This window comes from Chiroxiphia lanceolata, chromosome 17, assembly GCF_009829145.1.
Source record: "Chiroxiphia lanceolata isolate bChiLan1 chromosome 17, bChiLan1.pri, whole genome shotgun sequence".
In the NCBI taxonomy this organism is placed as follows: domain Eukaryota; kingdom Metazoa; phylum Chordata; class Aves; order Passeriformes; family Pipridae; genus Chiroxiphia; species Chiroxiphia lanceolata.
The window spans coordinates 10,430,875-10,449,197 of record NC_045653.1 but is presented as its reverse complement, the minus strand read 5'-3'; the positions used below and the strand labels follow the sequence as shown (position 1 = coordinate 10,449,197).

Here is an 18,323-nt window from a genome sequence, read left to right as displayed (position 1 = left end):
CCTTCCTTATGTCTGGATGTCTGATCAGAAAAAGGACAAAAGTGGACCATTCATTGTAAATATTTTATTACGATAATAAGCACAAACTCAAACTATCAATTTCCAGCCATGTGTACATGGAGAAGACTCTGGTTTTAACTGTGTCTAAAGGAAAGGATGATCGTGAGGACTAGAATTTGCCACTTTGACCCCCAAAACAAAGCACGGAGATGTTACAAGTCTTCTTAACTTCTGGAAGTTGCCCTACTGAAATCAACACCAGCCCGGCTAAGGGGGCCATGATTCCACCTGGGTTCTGCAAAACCCCTGGAAGGAAAAAAAAATAAATTATTCTGATAGTTCTCATCACGAGGGGAAGCTGCAGAGAGCGATGAGGTCTCCCCTCAGCCTCCCCTTCTCCAGGCTGAACAGAGCAGGGGCAAGAAGCAGGGTCAGCACTGCCACATTGCACTCAGCCCCCTCAGTCCCCATTCCCCTCATTCTCCTCATCCCCCTCATCGCCCTCAGTCCCCTCATCCTCTCAGTCCCCTTATCTCCCTCCGTAGTCACTCCCCTCATCCCCCTCAGTCCTCTTAGCCCCCTCAGTCCTCTTAGCCCCCTCAGTCCCCTCATCTCCCTCACCCCCCTCATCGCCCTCAGTCCCCTCATCCCCCAGTCCCCACTCCCATCATCCCCTCAGCGCACTTATCCCCCTCAGTCCCCTCATTCCCTCATCCCCTTCAGTCATCTCATCCTCTCATCCCCTCACCTCCCTCATTCCCCCCGTCCCCCTCAGCGCCCTCCGCCCCGCGCACGCGCAGAGGCGCCGCCGCCCCGCGCGCGCCTTCCCCCGCCATCGCCGTCCGTGCGCTCCCGGCGCGCCCCGCGCGTGCTCGGCGCTGACGTCACCGCAGCCCGGCGCCCGCCGCCATTGGAGTCGGCGGCCGCCGCTGCCCCCGCTCGGAGCGGCCCCAGGCCCGGCCCGCGGGCATGTGAGACACGGGGCGGCACCGCCCAGCACCGCCCAGCACCGCCGAGCCGCGGCACCGCCGCCCCGCACCGCCGCGACCCCCGAGGAGCCGCCCCGAGCAGGCGCCAGGCGGCCCCTTTCCCTTCCCCTCGGCCCCGGCCCCTTCCCCGCCCGGCCGCCGCCTGAGGGGAGAGGAGGCGCCGCCGCCGCCCCTCGGCCCCGCCAGGCCCCGCAGCCCCGCGGCCCTGCCTCGCCCCCCTCCCCGGCGCTCTCTCTGCTGAACCACGGCGGCCCTGTACATGAATTATGTCTGCCACAAGCGTTGACCCTCAGGTGAGTGAGCGGCAGGCCGGGGGGTTCCCGGGCCTGCGGCGGCTGGGAGGCCCCGGGAGGCTTTTCTTCCCCCTCCGGGCTGCTCTGGAGCTCGGTGGTTCTCAGCTTCCCCCGAGGGCACGGCGCGGTCCCGCCGCCTCCCCAGAGCCGGGGCCATTTCTCAGGAAGGCCGGTGCTGGGTGATACGTGGAACACGCTGCTCCAGCCCCGGCTCCAACAAACCCCGAGATGTTGTTGGCAATTTTTATGAGCCTCTTCTCTGTCCTCGGCGCTGTGCGCGTGTTTTGCAATGACAATATGACAATATTTCTAAAATTAACTTTTTTTTTTATTTCCCTTCCCTCCCCCCTTCCCCTTAATCATGTGCCGTGGCTTCCCAGAGACCGAAGGGACAGGATAATAAAGGTGAGGATCGTGCCGAGATCTGGTCGCTTAAATTGTTACTGTAATAGATGAATTACACAGGTACCTGTTGGGAAGCAGAAATGTACCTCTCTTAATCTGTATGGAAAACATTTGGGAATGAGGGAATATGTGCTTTGTTTCCAAAATAAGGTAAACTGCCATTCATCCGAGCTTGCTTGCATCCCACTTAACGCTGCTGAGTTTGCAGGGGGAAGGACTGTGTGTTGATACTGAATAATGCTCCTCATTTCCTGAAGGTAAAGCAGGTTCTTACATAAAGTCACAAGGATGTCTCTGTACAATATGTATTTTTACATACTTTTGCACACTCTCTTCCTGCTCTGTGAATGCAGTTGTGTTGCTGCTCTGCTGTTGGCTGAGGTATTGGCATAAGCCTACGAACTTAATAATTTAAGGAATTTTAAATAAAAGGTAGTTTTAAGCTCAGGTAAGATAAAAGGCTTTCTCATAACTCCTGTGCTTTATTTGAAGTTAAATTTAATAACAAGCCATCTGAGGAAATACCTTGATTGTTCCTGTGATTGCTAATAAGCGTGTAACTGTTCAGGCTTAGAAACTAGTAATATTCAACTCATAAATGCATTTTAATAGATCTTAACCTGCCTTAAAAGTTCATCTACTTCCAGTTGCAGAAAGTTTGACACTGTTTGCTGTGTTTGTTAACACTCTTTTACCTCTATTCTCCTTTAAAAACTTTGCAGAAATATTTTGATAAATTCCTAAACTTTTTTTCTAAAAGTCCTATTTGGTGTAGTGTTGTATTTAGTTCTGCTGTTCTATGAAATAGGTAGATACAGCAACTATCATACAATGTATTTGACCTTGTTTTCTTAAATTTAAAGCAAACACAGGAAGTAATTTGGAGGGACCTAATGGCAGTTTTGGGTTTGTATATCTTTCAGTAATGGGTTTTGAATGCTTTTCTTCAGACATTCATTTATGCTGAAGTAGGACTTTGATTATGGCAGATATCTCTGTTTTACAGATGAGAACGTTGAAACTTAAGTTTTCCTGAAAGTATCAGGATATCAAAGCACTTACCAGTCATCATTTCATAATTAAATGTAACCTCACATCATCTTATTTTAACCAGCTTAAACAGTGAATAACACGCTGGGAGAACTGTGAGTTTGAGTGTTCTAATTATGGACCAGAACAATAGATGTTGTTTCCCAATATTTTTCACAAAATTCTTCTTAATAATTACTTTTTGTTCGGAGTTAATTCACATGAGTTTTCTGCTCGCTCTCAACTATAGAATTATTTTTTTTTTTTAATTTACTCAAACTTAGTTTTATAAGCAGTACTGTAAAGAGTTTTGTGGGAAAAATTGTCATCCCCTGATCTTTTTATGAGTCTTCACGCTTTGAAGAAGAAATATGGCTTTTCATAAAGCAGCATGGGGTGGAAGTCATTCCTGAAATGCTGCTCCTGGTGTTATAATCTGTTGTAACCCTTTTCTTGTAGTACAAAATGGTTCGTTACATCAGAAGGACACAGTTCATGACAACGATTTTGAACCTTACCTTTCTGGGCAGTCAAATCAGGTTAGTGTATTTTTAACTTAGTTTTTTTTTTTTTCCTTAGGCATGCTGTTGGCACTCAATTCATAGGATTGTGTGTGGAGGGAGCAAATTCCTTAAATAGAAATGGAAAAAGAAATGACAGCATATTGTGTTACTTGGTGATACAACCAGCATTTGTGCTCCCAAAGCTAATATTACTCTGCATATCCAGATGGCCACAAGTGAAAATGAAGTTGATGCTCCAAGTAGTTGGAGCTGATTGCTCCTCACATTACAGGTTATTGATAAGGCTGGACTGGGACAGACTTTGATCTTACAGTTCTTTGGTAGACAAGTTGCATGTGGGAGTCTTAAAGGTTCTGCTTTGGGGCTCTCCTGATTTCAATTAATTATATAATCCTAGAAATTAATGTAGTTGAAGTTTGGTTTTGATGCTCTCTAGCTAGTCTGTAGAGTTGTCCCACTTTTTACACTTCAGCAAATGTTATTCTTCCATGTCCTCTGGAATATCTTAAGAATGAAAGATGTAAGGTACTGTAATGCAAACTCTCATTATAATGTACATTAAATTAACATCCATGACTTCAATATGATTATAATTGAAAATATCTTCTGATCGAGGTAATTTTTGACTTAACATTCAAATCATCAAGGTGAACAAACTGTAAAGAAACTGAAGAAGCAAAAAGTTTTCATTAACTATGAAATGCCATTTCAGAGAGAGACACTTCCCAGAACTACCTGATTATTTCTTGATGGAAAGGCTGTTACATTTTAAACAGGAAATTCATAATTCATCCTGGAACTGATAGATGCCAGTGTTAATAGTGATGACATCACTGAGCTCTCTTGCAGCATAGACACGTTCACCAGGCTTACACAAAGTTAAATTAATTTAATGGGAAGCATTCCCTCTTTTGGAATTAACGTGCTGTAGGAGGTATAAAAGCAGAAAATTTGGGGGGGGGGGGGGAAGGAAGTAAAATTTTCTTTTTTAATGCAACATTAATTTTAAAATAAATTTAAGTTTTCACCTTCCTCTAATTTTTTGAAATTCCTCTTCATCACATTTGTATGTAATTTCAACCAAGCTGTGTTTTCTAATGTGAAATATACTGAATGTTTCACACAGAAGAAAGGTAGAGCCATCTGTTACAGTTTAATTGTAGCAAACTTGTCTTTGCTGTCAACAAGCCCAGTTATTAGGTTTAAATAAAAAAATTGCTGCGGCTGTTAGAATTTCCATAATTATAATAAAAGTTTTCTTTGTGGAAGTGTAGCTCCATTGAGCGATTTATTTCTGCTGCAGTGGGAAGTTGGCAAGCTACAAGAAACAATTGTGTAGGTCCTCTTACAATTTTAAGTGAAAAGTGACAGTGGCATTAATTAGGACTGTGAGATTTTGTACAGAAGACAACCATGTTGCTGAACAAAGCTTTATTATCTGGTTACCCAGTCAGATTTATTCAGCCCTTAAAAATTACTGGAAAACACAAACAACTCAATACAAGATTTGAAAACAGTTGGATATTTTAAAAAATACTTAAGAAATTAAAGCCCCAGCTGACACAACAGTCTTTTTGACATCAGAGATCTCCTGTAAGTTGGTAATATTGTATTAATTTTGTCATTTCAAAACAGAAATTAGTCTTTAAAATGAGTATGAGCATGCTATAAAAGCACATAAAATATAATTGTCTTCCATCTTTCTGTTGAAAATCGTGTCTGAGTAGTGCCTTTTTACCATAAAAGTTCTGGGCTCCAAGTAGCAGTAGTTAATGCAGGGATGTAAAGCACACTAAAAGCACTTTCAAGAGCAAAGGGAACTGAGTCAAATAGATTATTGATACACAAATTTACACTGGGCAAGAAAAGCATCCTCCACCTAAAGTCATACAGAACCAAGAGATTAGTCATATGGAAACACTAGCATATGGAATCACTAGCAAGTAGCATCCTGTGGGGGAAAGGAGATTCCCTTCCTAATTAACAGAATGCTTGGGTTGATTTGTTGTTTTTGTTTGGTGATGTTTTTGATAAAAAAGGGAAGGGTGCAGAAAGGTCAAGGATAAGTTTGTTGAAATAAGTGTTCTGCTGTTGAGGGGAAGGACTTTTGTCAGGGTTTCTTTTACACACTCTGGCATAAAGCCAGTCCAAATAGATTGAATGTTTGGTAAGGATGCCTGCTGAAACTTTCCTTTTTAATCTTGTTAGAATCCTTGTGGAGACTTCACAGGCTGTGTGACAGGAGGTGACAGCCACAGGAATTGTCTAGAATCCTGTAGCATAAATATTTTTAGGACAAAACACCTGCTTTTCTCTAGGCTTATTCTTTTTGGTCCTGAATTCTAAATCTGTACAATATATGAACATAAATATCTCAGAGAACTACTGTTGTCTCCTCCCTTTCACCTCCATTTATTTTTCATTTTTTCTCATAATAACACTTTAAAATATAACACACATCAATGTCAAAGTAAAGTCTTTCAGAAAAATGTTTTGATATGCTAAATATTGATTACTTTAGCTTGTGAGTCTCAGAAAATTCAATGTATTTTAGAGGACCACCTCATAGGCAGATGATTTCTGTAACTCTTGTTAGTGATAGGATTTGCACGTAAATAAAGGCAGCATGAGCAGTGGCAGAGATCATTTTTTAAAATCAATGACATTGAATTTAGGCTGTTTAAATCTCAGAAGTGTTTGCAGTACCACAGGGAAGTCTTGGAGGCGTATTATGGTATCCATCTGTGTATGGAATGTAAGGATATTGAATTACTCTGGCTTTGGGGTGTCATGGAAAGGAGTCATTGAAAAATTAAAACTGATTCTGTATCAGTTGGGTATTAGGTTTATCCTCAGCAAGGAGAGTTCTTTACTTCATTCTTTAATAAAGCTGAGAAATAATCAGATTTTTGGAAAAAGGACTGAAGTTCTGATGCAGCTTCACTAATTTTGCAGATACTTTTTTTTTTTTCAAGTTTGAAATCTCTCAGTTTGAAAGAAGAGTTTCCCTTCTTAAAACAGTCTTTATGAGTAAGGAAAGGCGAGCTACTGTTTGACTCATTAACAGGAGATGTTGACCTTCCCTCCCCCTCAGTGGTAATTACAGTTAGAGTGTCACCTTGGAAGGTCTCCAGTACATATGCTGCAAGTTTATTTGGAGAGGAATAAAACCCACTTTAGAATGTTCTGGCTTTGTTCTTTTGAATATGAGAATCATAGTGAACGTTTCAAAATCAGGTGTCAGCAGAAGAGTTAGTTGGAAGGAAGGCTTTCTCAGCTTGGTTTAAAAACAGTTGAAAGGGAGGAAATTTCAAAGGAGGTCTGCTGGTTTTAACCATTCAGTCTCTGATTTCATGGAGTGAGAGAGATGGCCTGTTCAGAAGGACAGTCAGAAACACTCCTGCAGAGTTGTAACTTGACTACTGAGGGATGAAGAGACTTACACAAAAGGCTGGAGAGGGTTTTTCTCCCAGCAGTTTGGATGGCATGTGTCATGTGCCATCTTTGCATGTGTTTGTTTGTGGTGCATCAGTCACCTTAATCTCAGTTGGTGGTTCTTAGGTCTGCCTGTAGCAAACTTGGCCTGTGTGTGATCTCACTGTGCTCCTGTGTGTCATAAGTAGCCTTCACATGTTTTACCACTTGAGATGTGTTTTGCTTCTTGGAGACTGTTGGCCCCTCAAAACAACTCCATAATGAGGATTGTAATAATGTGTTATATGTGTTGTCATATTAAGCTAGTGTAGTCTAAAGCTCCTCTGGTGTAGCAATGTAGAAATGCTAAATATCCTTAGTTCTGTGAGCTACAAAATATAGCTAGTTAAGTTGCCTGGAATCCTTTGGGATATTAATTACTAAATAACCTTAAGTATTGTAACTAAGATTACATGGTTTCAAAATCTGTGAGCCAGTAGTTCTGGGGTATATTATAAATGCTGAGATATTCCATTCCAACCCTGAATCTTTCTTGGAGTGTCAACTAAAATCTGTAATTAGGAATTACATTACCTTGCCTCTTATTCTTCTTTTCTTTTTGGTGATGAACAGTGTTGTGGCTACCTATAAATGAAGGGTTTATTTATCTGGTGACTTTTTTTTTCTTTAACAGAACAGTAGCTATCCATCAATGACTGATCCTTATCTGTCCAGTTATTATCCACCATCTATTGGGTTCCCCTATTCTCTCAGTGAAGCACCATGGTCTACAGGAGGAGATCCTCCTATCCCTTATCTCACCACCTATGGACAGCTCAGTAATGGAGATCATCATTTTATGCACGATGCTGTTTTTGGACAGCCTGGGGGTCTGGGGAATAATATCTATCAACACCGGTTTAACTTTTTCCCTGAAAATCCTGCCTTCTCAGCTTGGGGAACAAGCGGGTCCCAAGGACAGCAGACTCAAAGTTCAGCATATGGGAGCAGTTACAGCTACCCACCCAGTTCCCTGGGTGGCACCATTGTGGATGGACAAACAGGATTTCATAATGATACTTTAAATAAAGCTCCTGGAATGAACAGTATTGAACAGGGAATGGTTGGACTTAAGATTGGTGGAGATGTTACAACTTCTGCGGTGAAAACAGTAGGTTCTGTTGTTAACAGTGCCGGGATGACAGGTGCCCTCTCTGGTAATGGATCTAATGTAAACCTGCCAGTATCTAAACCAACCTCTTGGGCTGCTATTGCCAGTAAGCCTGCGAAACCACAGCCTAAAATGAAAACAAAAACTGGACCTGTAATCGGAGGAGCGTTGCCTCCTCCCCCTATAAAGCATAATATGGACATAGGTACCTGGGACAATAAGGGTCCTGTGGCAAAAGTTCCTGCCCCCCAACAGATACCTTCTCCTCAGTCTGTTCCACAGCCACAGCAACCAATTGTTCAGCCTGTTCCAACTCAGCCTCCTCCATTGACTCAGCCGCAGTATCAGGCCCCTCAGCAGCCACCCCAGAATCGCTGGGTGGCTCCTCGCAACAGAAACGCAGCTTTTGGCCAAAGTGGAGGAACTGGGACCGACAGCAGCTCAGCTGGCAGCACCCAGCCCAACCCTGTCCCCAGCGGAGAGTCCCATCCTGTCCTGGAAAAACTGAAAGCTGCTCACAGCTATAACCCTAAAGATTTCGAATGGAACCTTAAAAATGGCCGCGTGTTCATAATAAAGAGCTATTCTGAGGATGATATTCATCGTTCCATTAAGTATTCTATTTGGTGTAGTACGGAACACGGCAACAAACGCCTGGACAGCGCTTTTCGGTCCATGAACAGCAAGGGTCCAGTCTACTTGCTGTTCAGTGTCAATGGCAGTGGACACTTCTGTGGAGTTGCAGAGATGAAATCACCTGTGGACTATGGCACCAGTGCGGGTGTCTGGTCTCAGGACAAGTGGAAGGGGAAATTTGATGTCAAGTGGATCTTTGTGAAGGATGTGCCCAACAACCAACTCCGACACATCAGGCTGGAGAACAATGACAACAAACCCGTTACAAACTCCCGTGATACACAGGAGGTGCCCTTAGAAAAAGCAAAACAAGTGCTTAAAATTATTGCTACTTACAAGCACACGACCTCCATCTTTGATGACTTTTCTCATTATGAAAAGCGCCAGGAAGAGGAGGAGGTGGTGCGGAAGGTAAACTTATTAAAAAATTTATTTTATACACAGATATGGGGAAAATGAAATGTGAAGGCTGCTATGGTGGAAAAATGTAAGTAGGAATTTGAAATGTTTTTAGTATGTCTCGATGGTTTCATGTGTGTTTAACGACACAAAAAAAATACTGATGCAAATCTGTCTGTGAAAAGTTTCGTAGCTGGTGAGTTTCGAAGCAGAAACCTGAGCAGTAATGCAGGTAAAGGACTTGATGTCCAGTTTATTGGAGTTTGATTTATTTTTTTATCTTAAAATGGTTAATAAACTAGAAAATAGTTTCTGTTTCAGAATTGGATTCTGCCAGTGATTGCACTTAAGTTTTTTGCCTTAACTATGGGGTGTTTTAACACTGTTTGACTGGAACTGGGATATCAGAATTGATACCTGTACTGGTATTTGAAATTTGTACATCACCTTTAAAAGCAAGAAACCTGATTTTGTTTGTTCAGTTGATCTCTCTGGAAAAGAAAGAGTTGCATAAAATTGCTGGAATAGTGCTAGAAAGATTGCATTTCTGCTGCTGAAGTCACATGTATTATTTGGATAAATAAAGGTTTTCAGTTCCCAGGTTTAATCTGTCTACTAATTCTTGAAGTTTTGAGTGGAGCCTTAGTAAGAGAAGTTTGGGCAGTGAGTGGGAGAGTGTAGTAAAGATTTCCATACACTTTCATGGCTCTAAGTCTACCACGAGAGACCTCTGTCCCTCTCTATCCCATGACCCCAGCTTCAAGAATGCCTTTCTCTAATTAGGCATTCTGGAAGTAATGGCCTGACAAAATAATAGGTGTTGGGGTGTGTAGTTACTACCTAAGTAAAACTTAAATTTGCTTGATGTTGGTAGTGTTTCCCAGACCTTTTTTGGGTAGCATTGCAGATGCAGCATTTGTTTGACAGGTTTAGTTCAGTGCAGTTTGCACTTGCTTCAGGATGTTTTTAAAGCAAAGACTTAATGCGTGTTCCTGCAGCTTAAATTTTAAGATTGCCATTTTAAAGTTTTTATTGCCATTTAAAATTGCTTTAAACTGTCTTCATATAATGTACCCTTGAAGTATGAGAGGAAAAGAGTTCAGCATGTTAAAAACTTTTTAGCTGAACTCTTCCTGGCTGTGATAGATGTGCATAGCTGACCTCAGCACAGCAGGGAAGCACAGCTTAAAATTGGAAGTTTTATCTTGTGTACTCCCCGTGGGGTTTCACAAGGTAAAACGTAAAAGCCTTTACTTGAACACTTCATTCCTTCAGTAGACAATCAGCAATTCAATATTTAATGAAACCTGTGTCTTGGAGAGGTTCACTTACAGAGGAGAGAGTGTTGACTAAGTGAGGTGGGCTGGGTTCCTCTGTCCAGTGTTTATGGTGTAGAGGGGTGGGATTGGTTTGGGTTTTTAATAATGCTGAGTCTCCCTGGAATTTGCTGCCAAGTCTGGAGGGGAGGGCAGTGTGTATGTTTAAGGAGTGAGAGTATGGGGAAAGTGAGAGTTCTGCTCTTGCACAGATAACTTACTGGCCCGAGGAGGATCCTGGTGGTGGCATGCTGAACACTGAAATTCCTTGGCTTTGTAGTAGCTCAGAGGGCTGATCCCATTTTGGGTTCGTTTAATAAACACAACTAATTCCCACTTTCAGTTCAAGTGCTGAAACATATTCTTACCACATCACTGCTTGCTATACAACAGGATCATTTTTTCAAAATAATGCATTTTTCTTCCTCATTTAAAACCAAGGCTCTAGCTTGTATGACACAGTCACAAAATAAACTATGAAGGCTTAATTTAATATTTCTTAGATACCTCCAAATAGCTTAGAAAATGGGACACCAAAGTGAGGAAGGTAACAGTGCTAGAGAGGGAAAGCAGATCAGCAGGGAGGGAATGAAAACTAAGAAGCTGCTTGTCAGGTTGCACTCTCTAAAACTATTTCCTGGAAAGTCAGTATTTTTCCCCTTCATTGACTAAATGAATTTTAGAAGTCCAGCTGATTACTAGAAGAGGTTTTTTGCAGGATGTACACACACACTTTAAGTTTTTATCATGAAGAAGTCTGTGATATTGAAGTTAAAGCCTTACTGTTAAACAAAGTTCATGTTCCTCTCACAATAATTTTTGAAGACTCTTATTGCCAGTTAAGGTATCTTATGACCTAACTGATATTTTCAGATGGTTGGTTGTCTATGTGCCATCTTAATGGATTCTCAAATTACTGATTTTATTCATTATACTCTGTTTAAACTGTAAAATTAATTACTTGTTGAAATTTTGTGCCTCTGTTTCACCACTGTCGTGATTACAAAAGGCCAGAGGTCTTAAAAATCTGCACAGGGAGCACTTGAATGCCACAGTGTCATTTCTACACAGATATTTCATAGGGAACAATAACATAATCAGTGCAGTGCACTGGCATTTGAGTTCTGTAGATGGTTCCAGTTTGTTGCTAACCAGCATTTCCATAGCTGATGTGCAGAGCCAGCTGCAGAGTGTGTGAGCTGAACTGCTGCAGGAACCTCTGTGGTAGTGCCCAGTGAGCAGGGGAGGGTTTGGCAGGTGCAGTGCTGGATGAAATTCATTGAAGTGCCAAAGATCCATCACCGCTACCTGGAATTGAGGGAAGGTTTGGTCATGCTGGGATGTAAGTCCAGCTTTTGATTTGCCCTAGTAATAAAATATTTAAGCCCGGTCTTTTGACCCAGAACCTGGGAAAGGAGTAATAGAAGGATATTGGGGTCTGGAATGAAATAGCAAAACAGTGAGTGGCCTGAAATCTCTCCTGACCCTCCCAGCCTTTTTCAGTCAGTTCCAGGGCTCTTACATTGTCCACAGAGAGCAACTTCCGTGGTTAAACTCATGCTCTGAAAATGTAAAAAAGTTGTGACATATGAGAGCTTCTTCAAAAGAAAATACAGTATAATGTGCTGTTAATTATTAACAGTCCTTAAAAACGTGCTTGCACAGTCTTAAAGAAGTTAAGTTTATCTTCTGAAGTTAAAAACCTTGTAAAGGCAATAAACTTGTAGATTTTGGTAATTTCATTTGCATCTCATGGTAGGGCAGATGACAGATCAGCTGTCAGCAGCTGGTCCTCACAGATCTGTACCTAAGCACATGGTCACAGTTCCTGTACTGGGCTGCTGTGCTGTCACCTCTGATCTGGGTCAAGGCACTCAGCTATTCCAAGGTCTGCTCCTTGGAGCTTGAGCTGCATAGCCTCAGAAAGCTCCAAGATTACCAGTTCTCCCTTTAGGTGATTAAATACTGAAAAGTGTTGACTGGTCCGTGTTGGCACTTGGAAATACTCCTTTTCTTCTAGCACACTGTGATTCCTCTCAGTGAGCTTTCTGTGAACACACTCATTGAAATAGAACTTTTAAGGATGGAATATTGTCCTTCCTCCAAAGCTCTAGCTAAAAAACATTTATATTATAAGATTAATACCATGTTCCTGATATAAAGAAAACATTTATATTTTTGTGTCTGAAGATGAATACTTTGATCCTGTCGACTTTGACTAAGTTTAGTAGGAAGGGTGAAGATATTTTAGACTGAGGTGAAGAGAACAGAAGTTTGACAGGCATGAGTGTCTCCAAGATGGAAACTTCTGCAAGTTATGTGAAAACCCATTTTCCCTGTGTCTGAAGACCATATGCATTAGTGTCACGAAGGAGAAATGCAACAGGAGCTCTCCTGTGAGATACTGGAGAATTCCACTGGAGAAGAGAAGCTGTGAAGACTCCGGATCTTCAGAACCAAAACGAGCAAAGCTTTGTTAGTTGCTTACAAAACTGTTTGTTCTTGCTTGCAGTAGTGCTAAATAGCAGTAAGGAAGAGAATTTGAGAGTTAGAGCTTCTAAAAAGCAGCCATGCTCAGGAGCACGAAGAATTGTTGCATCAGTTTATGTGGTTTCAGACACTGGTAAAGAGGAAGACTCAGATTAGCCCCCAAGAGAGAAAGCAAGCAGCAAGGTAGGAGGAACTGCTTGAGAACTTGCTCAGTAAATAGCGCTTTTTACTGAATTATGAAGCCTGAGCTGAGTTTCTGAATGCCATGAGCATGCTTTCTAGGTACCAGGTAGAAGTCTCAGGTCCCAGCCTGTCTCTGTTTATGTGGGACTAGTCCATGAGAATGTAAACCTTCAGTTTTTAAAGCGAGTCGAATTACGACAATCAGCGGGTGACTACACAGGAGACTGAAAAGAAGTAACGTAAGGTGGCAATGGGCAAGAATGGGCTGCTGAGCATGGTAGGGCAGTAGAGTTAAAGGGGATGTGCCACCTCAGAAATGGAGGTAGGATGGAGCAATTACTTTTTTTTTTTGAAGCCTGAAAACGAGCTGATATGATTCAGTTCTAGAGTCTTTCTAACTACCTTTTGTTTGAAATGTCAGGCAGACATAAGCTCCTTTTATTAAGAACATTCAACACCTAATACGTTCTGATGCTTTGCCACTAATAAATGTCTTTCATTGACAGTTCATCATAGTCAGCAGTTAAAAGACAGGAGGAATATATATTTTTAAAATTAATTCTACCACTTTACACAGTCTGTTTTGTTGAATTGGTAAAACAGTTTTGCTATTTCTTACTTCTGCCTTAAATCATAGATTAAGAATTCATACTGGATCTTGTTGATTTAATTTTATTATGAATATTGAGATATTAATATTCTGCCTGGAGGCAGAAATCAATATATTCTGTTTTTTAAAATCTCTTCTGATTTTTATGCTGTGACCAGCTGAAGCAGCAAATGCAGTCTGTTACATTTATAATGTTTGGTATATTTGCAAATAACCTTTATATCGCAACAGAAACAATTCTGAGAGGAATTTTACGCCGAAGGATTCCACAAAACAAGTAGAATCTGAAGGCGTTAGTTTAGGAGTTGGCTGTTGTTGCTGCTTGGGCTAGTTCACAATTTCCTTGCTTGAAATAGGATTTGGTGCCATATTGATGCTTTTGCAGAGCTGTGTCTTTCCATGCCAGTTCTGCACTGTACAGTCTGTTCTAGACAGCGTTGGGATGGAGTGGGAAACAGGAGGGCTGAGCCCTTTCTGTTCAGTCTGCCTTAGCTGGTGCCTTAGCTGGAGAATGCACAGGACTAAAGAATACAGCAGCATGGGTTTGTCCTGCTGTCTGTGGCATTTTCTGCAGCTTGTGGGGCTCCTGAAACAGTGAACAAGCCCCCCCTGGTTTTGTTGAGGCGTTCTCAGTGTGTCTGTGTAATCCCTGTGCAGACACTGCTCCAAAGGCCTCCCTGTTTGCTGCAGGCAGAGCACAGGCTCCCTTAGCCAAGATTTACCTGCAGGTGCTGCATCCCTTAGATGGCCTTTATCTGTTTTCAGGATTTGTGATTAGCACAAACTTTTGAGAGAAGCTCAGAGATCCCCCAGCTGCTGTACTGGAATGGTTTGGGACACAAGAGGGTGGTTAGTCCAGCCATGGTGGGTTTTATCAGACCATGCAAAAGCACATAACTTGTTTTCTACCTGATATATTTTTTTCCCCCCGACTTGTTAAGTATTTCCCAGTGCCTCCCAGAACAGTTGAGCAGACAGAAAGAATTAGGAACAAAATTTCTAGACAGCTCAAATCGCTGCTTTTACTGAGTGTGACTAAGCTCCAAAGTCATTTGAGTGCTTCAAAATTATACCAGTTCTGTGGAGTTCACTAATCTGCCATCTGCTTTCTGCTCGTGTATTGGTTGTGCTACTACTGCAGTAGCTAAAATAATCCAGAAAGTAGAATATTGCAGATCCTCTTTCTCTTTAGGAGTGTTGATATTTCATATCTTTCTCTCAGTGACCTTCATCTGCTGTTTGTTTGAAGTGGCTGTGCAGGTATTCATTCAGATGTTCCACTTGAGGCTGCACTTAAACATTAAATTATCAAGTCCTTGGGCTTTTTGGGTGTAAACAATATATTTATAAAATGTAGCAGCATTGTTTTAAGTGTGTAATTATCTGGGATCACGTTAGTGCTGTTAAAACTACTGAAAACTTTTTGCTTGTTCATTTGACTAAAATCTTAACTTTCTTCTCTTTGCAGGAACGTCAGAATCGAAACAAACAATAAGAATAAACATATACAGTTTGATATATATACTAGAACTGATATTAAATTCGACTATGAGAAACAAAATTAAGTATAACTGGTGCTGTATCCTGGCATCAGGACAAACTAAAGCTTTCAGCTCCAATATATCTTCTCGTGCAGGGGAAATTAAGTTGTCACATCTTTAAGTACATTGTAGTTTATTTTTGCCCAAGTGGATCTGCATTAATTTGTATCTTTTTTTTTTCTATGTAAAATTCTGTAGAAATCATTAATAAAGGTGTGTCTGTTTTTATTTTTTTAAGTTGATAAACAGTTATATTAACCTAATGTGGACCTATACGTGAGCATACTAAAGTGTCAGTGCTTCCCAAAGACTTTATTTTGGCACGAATTATGTTCCTAGCCAGATATAGAGATTATGGAAAATACATGACAAATCTTCCTTTATCCTCCTCCCAAACCCTTTTTCTTCATGGCGGAAGTAAGAAACCATGCATTGATTTTTTTTTTTTTTTTTGTCATTTGAAAAACCTCTTAAGATACTGCACTTCAGAATTTTGAAATGGAAAAAAACCCCCAAACCTTAATTTCTGATCACTTTGTGCAGCTGCTCTGCCTCTTTATTTATCTGTACAATTACACTTTTAAAACTGCTGATGCGCCATGTTGGTTTTTTCTGTCTAGTAGAAAATCAAATTGTCAGTGAAACTGTTTCTCTGGAAAATATTTCCCTTTCACATTCTGTTAACCAGTGCTTCAGTGTGCATCTGTTATTCCATATCCTGCCGAGGGTGAGCGAGTTGCTTTCTCTCAGCCATAATTCTGCTTTACGGTTTTTGTAGCTTAATTAAATAATAATGTGATGCTATCGACATTGCAGGGGTTTTAAACAATGTGTTTAAACCTGTTTCAGCTTTCAGGTGTTATTAGTTAACTTGCAGACCATTTTTAATCCTTCCCTTCATTACTCCCTCCCAGCCCCCCAAATCCTAATGCCATTTAAAGTTTTTATACCAATAATGCTGAGCTTTAACGTAGGAACTAATAGTACGGATAATATGATGGATTATGCCTCAGATGTTTAAAATTGACGGTGTGTATGTCTAATTTTTTTTTTTTTTCTGTTGGATGAGTAAAAAAAAAAACCTGTTTTAAGAAACTGAATTTGCTGTCATGTTTTTGTGGAGTGAGGGGACCGTCGGAGAACCTGTCACCAACTGGAGTTCCAATTAAGCATGGAAATGGTGCTCATGTCCGCTGCTCTAGCACACTGAATCTGCACGTGTTTATTGTAGAGGATCTTTTACTATATTAGAAAGCAAGTATCTTCTGAATACTATTTACTCCAAAAGGACCTCCAATTTAAATAAAGTTTAATCTGTATCATTTAGACTTGTATTTAGAACGTATAACTCTGTCTCTGGACTGTTACTGCCTGTAAGGGGTAATGGACAGCATCAGATTAACTTTTTCCTCTAGGAGAATACAAGCCTTAATAAACAATACATATTTAGCAAGCTTGATGTCATTTTCATTTTTTCCCTGCCTTCTTCCTCTGTTACAATCCCCCTTTATGCTGACTGATGAATTAAGTCTAACCTGAGAAGTGGTTTGATTGAATAACTCAGATGTTTGCTCTCAGCACACCTGATGGTTGCAGAAGGGTTTTGCAGGACTCTGCAGAGAACATTTAACTGTTTTGCCTGTTCCTCCAAGGAATTCTGTGCATGTCCAGTGGCTGTCACTTGTGCTTCCCTTTCTCCTTGTGTGGTAGAGAAGCTGAAGAAAGGATTAGAAGTTGTCCTGCAGCCTTCAGGAGGCAGCAGCACAGCCATGGGGTCACCAGGGTGAGAAAAGAACTTCTCAAATCCAGCTAAAGCTCTGACCAGTTTCTTTTCCAGCAGTTGGCTGTATTTGCCAGCTCTAACTTTAGTAATTTGACTTGATATCTTTTTTTAACTGACTTATTGAAGCGATACTGCATTTTATAAACATGTTGCCATCTAATAAAAGCACCTACTGTTTGTTTCAGTTGTTATGTCAGAACATTTACACTGGTGATTCCAGAGCCAAAAGAACTCAGCTCCATCTGGACCCTAAAGAGGAAAGTTAGTGGCACAATTTTATTAGTTTTTTTTTTCAGATCAAAAGAATCTCTGCAGTGATATACCACAGACTTCAGGTAAATATTAAAAACACACACACAAAAAAAAACAGAAAAAAAGGCAACAAACTGGGAGCCTTCAGCTGAAACTGGTTTGGCTGTATTAAAGGACACAAAAAGTTTCAGCTGTCAGGCTTTGTGGGTAACAGAAAACATTCATAACAGCTTCAGCATGCAGGGATTTCTTCCTGATGCTGCAGTGTTGTGCAGCACTATCTGATTTAAGTGGGAGAAGATTTAACAGTGGGTAAAATAATCCCCTTCGTTACGACCACGTTGGGTGCTCAGATAACTGAACTGGCTGCTGGTCCTTGTGATTTTCAGTCCCCTGCCATTGCAATTTCAAGAGATGACTCGCTTTTTTTTTGGTTTGCAGTGTTCAAATTACACTGTGAGGGGGAAGATGCATTCTTCCAATGTCTCTTTTGGAATAACTTCATGTCACAGGTCTTACTTATTCTTTATTTAGGCCAAGTAAGAGTTCTAAAGGAACGTGCCTGCATGGTTTTGGAACTGTGCTTAAATTCACTCCTTAAATGACTTGCTTTTGCTTGATGTTTTTAGAGTTTGGGTGTGACAGTAGCACTGCTGCCTTCCACTTTTAAGCCAAATGGAGCTGGTAGCACCAAATGCTGATTACAGAGTTAAATGGAATTATTTCTCTGGCTCAGTTGCTGGTTGGTGATGGCAGCAACTGCTCTGAGGTTGTGAACTTAACACCACTGAGGGGAAAAAACCATCCATTTGCAGGTAGTCACACCAAAAGTAATAGTACTAAATAACTGACCTTTATGGAGATTATGTGTGTTGCTGTGAATGATGGTTTTAAGTGACTTAAGCTTGTACAGAAAATGATCAAGTTAAACCTACACTGAGATATTAGGACAGAAACAGGCAGACAAAAATAAGCTCATATTCAAGATTACTTCTCTGCCATAACACATCATAAGGCCAGACTTCTTGGGGTTTTTTTACCTCACTCATTCTTGGGACGTGGAAATGGGGGATTTAAAATTTAAAATTCTATTTTTTCACCTTCACCCTTTTACAGTACTGTAAAAATACAGATACTAAAAGATATGAGTGTTTTTTCTCAAAATACTTGATTTTTCTTTGGAGAACTGAAAGGTATTAATTTACTCAAAGATGTTAGTGAGATCTCAGTGAAAAAGAGAGCAGTATTTATTTATTGGCATTAGACTGACCACAGTGCACTAGAGAGC

The 18,323-nt window shown here is 40.9% G+C and overlaps 1 protein-coding gene across 3 annotated transcripts; it reads left to right on the top strand.

The window, feature by feature from the left end:
* Nucleotides 1-879: 879 nt before the first annotated feature.
* On the top strand, nucleotides 880-16,453 carry YTHDF1 (YTH N6-methyladenosine RNA binding protein 1). 3 transcript variants are annotated; one of them, XR_004360008.1, is made up of 5 exons: nucleotides 880-1,282; nucleotides 1,663-1,687; nucleotides 3,176-3,255; nucleotides 7,349-12,849; nucleotides 14,928-16,453. XR_004360008.1 is itself a non-coding variant. In XM_032704906.1 (5 exons), the coding sequence occupies exons 1-5, from the start codon at nucleotides 1,256-1,258 to the stop codon at nucleotides 14,952-14,954; spliced, it is 1,683 nt and encodes a 560-aa protein (XP_032560797.1). In that variant the 5' UTR covers nucleotides 880-1,255; the 3' UTR covers nucleotides 14,955-16,453. The 3 variants fall into 3 exon arrangements, 2 of the variants coding, with proteins under 2 accessions (XP_032560797.1, XP_032560796.1); XM_032704906.1 differs by having other exon boundaries at nucleotides 7,349-8,872; XM_032704905.1 differs by having other exon boundaries at nucleotides 7,349-8,948.
* The last annotated feature ends 1,870 nt before the right edge of the window (nucleotides 16,454-18,323 follow it).

Bases quoted from the DNA above. Each gene is read 5' to 3' on its own strand.
- YTHDF1 (XM_032704905.1), top strand. From the start codon at position 1,256: ATGTCTGCCACAAGCGTTGACCCTCAG. The intron at 1,283-1,662 runs GTGAGTGAGCGG...GTGGCTTCCCAG, and splicing joins CCACAAGCGTTGACCCTCAG to AGACCGAAGGGACAGGATAA. The intron at 3,256-7,348 runs GTTAGTGTATTT...TTTCTTTAACAG, and splicing joins TTTCTGGGCAGTCAAATCAG to AACAGTAGCTATCCATCAAT.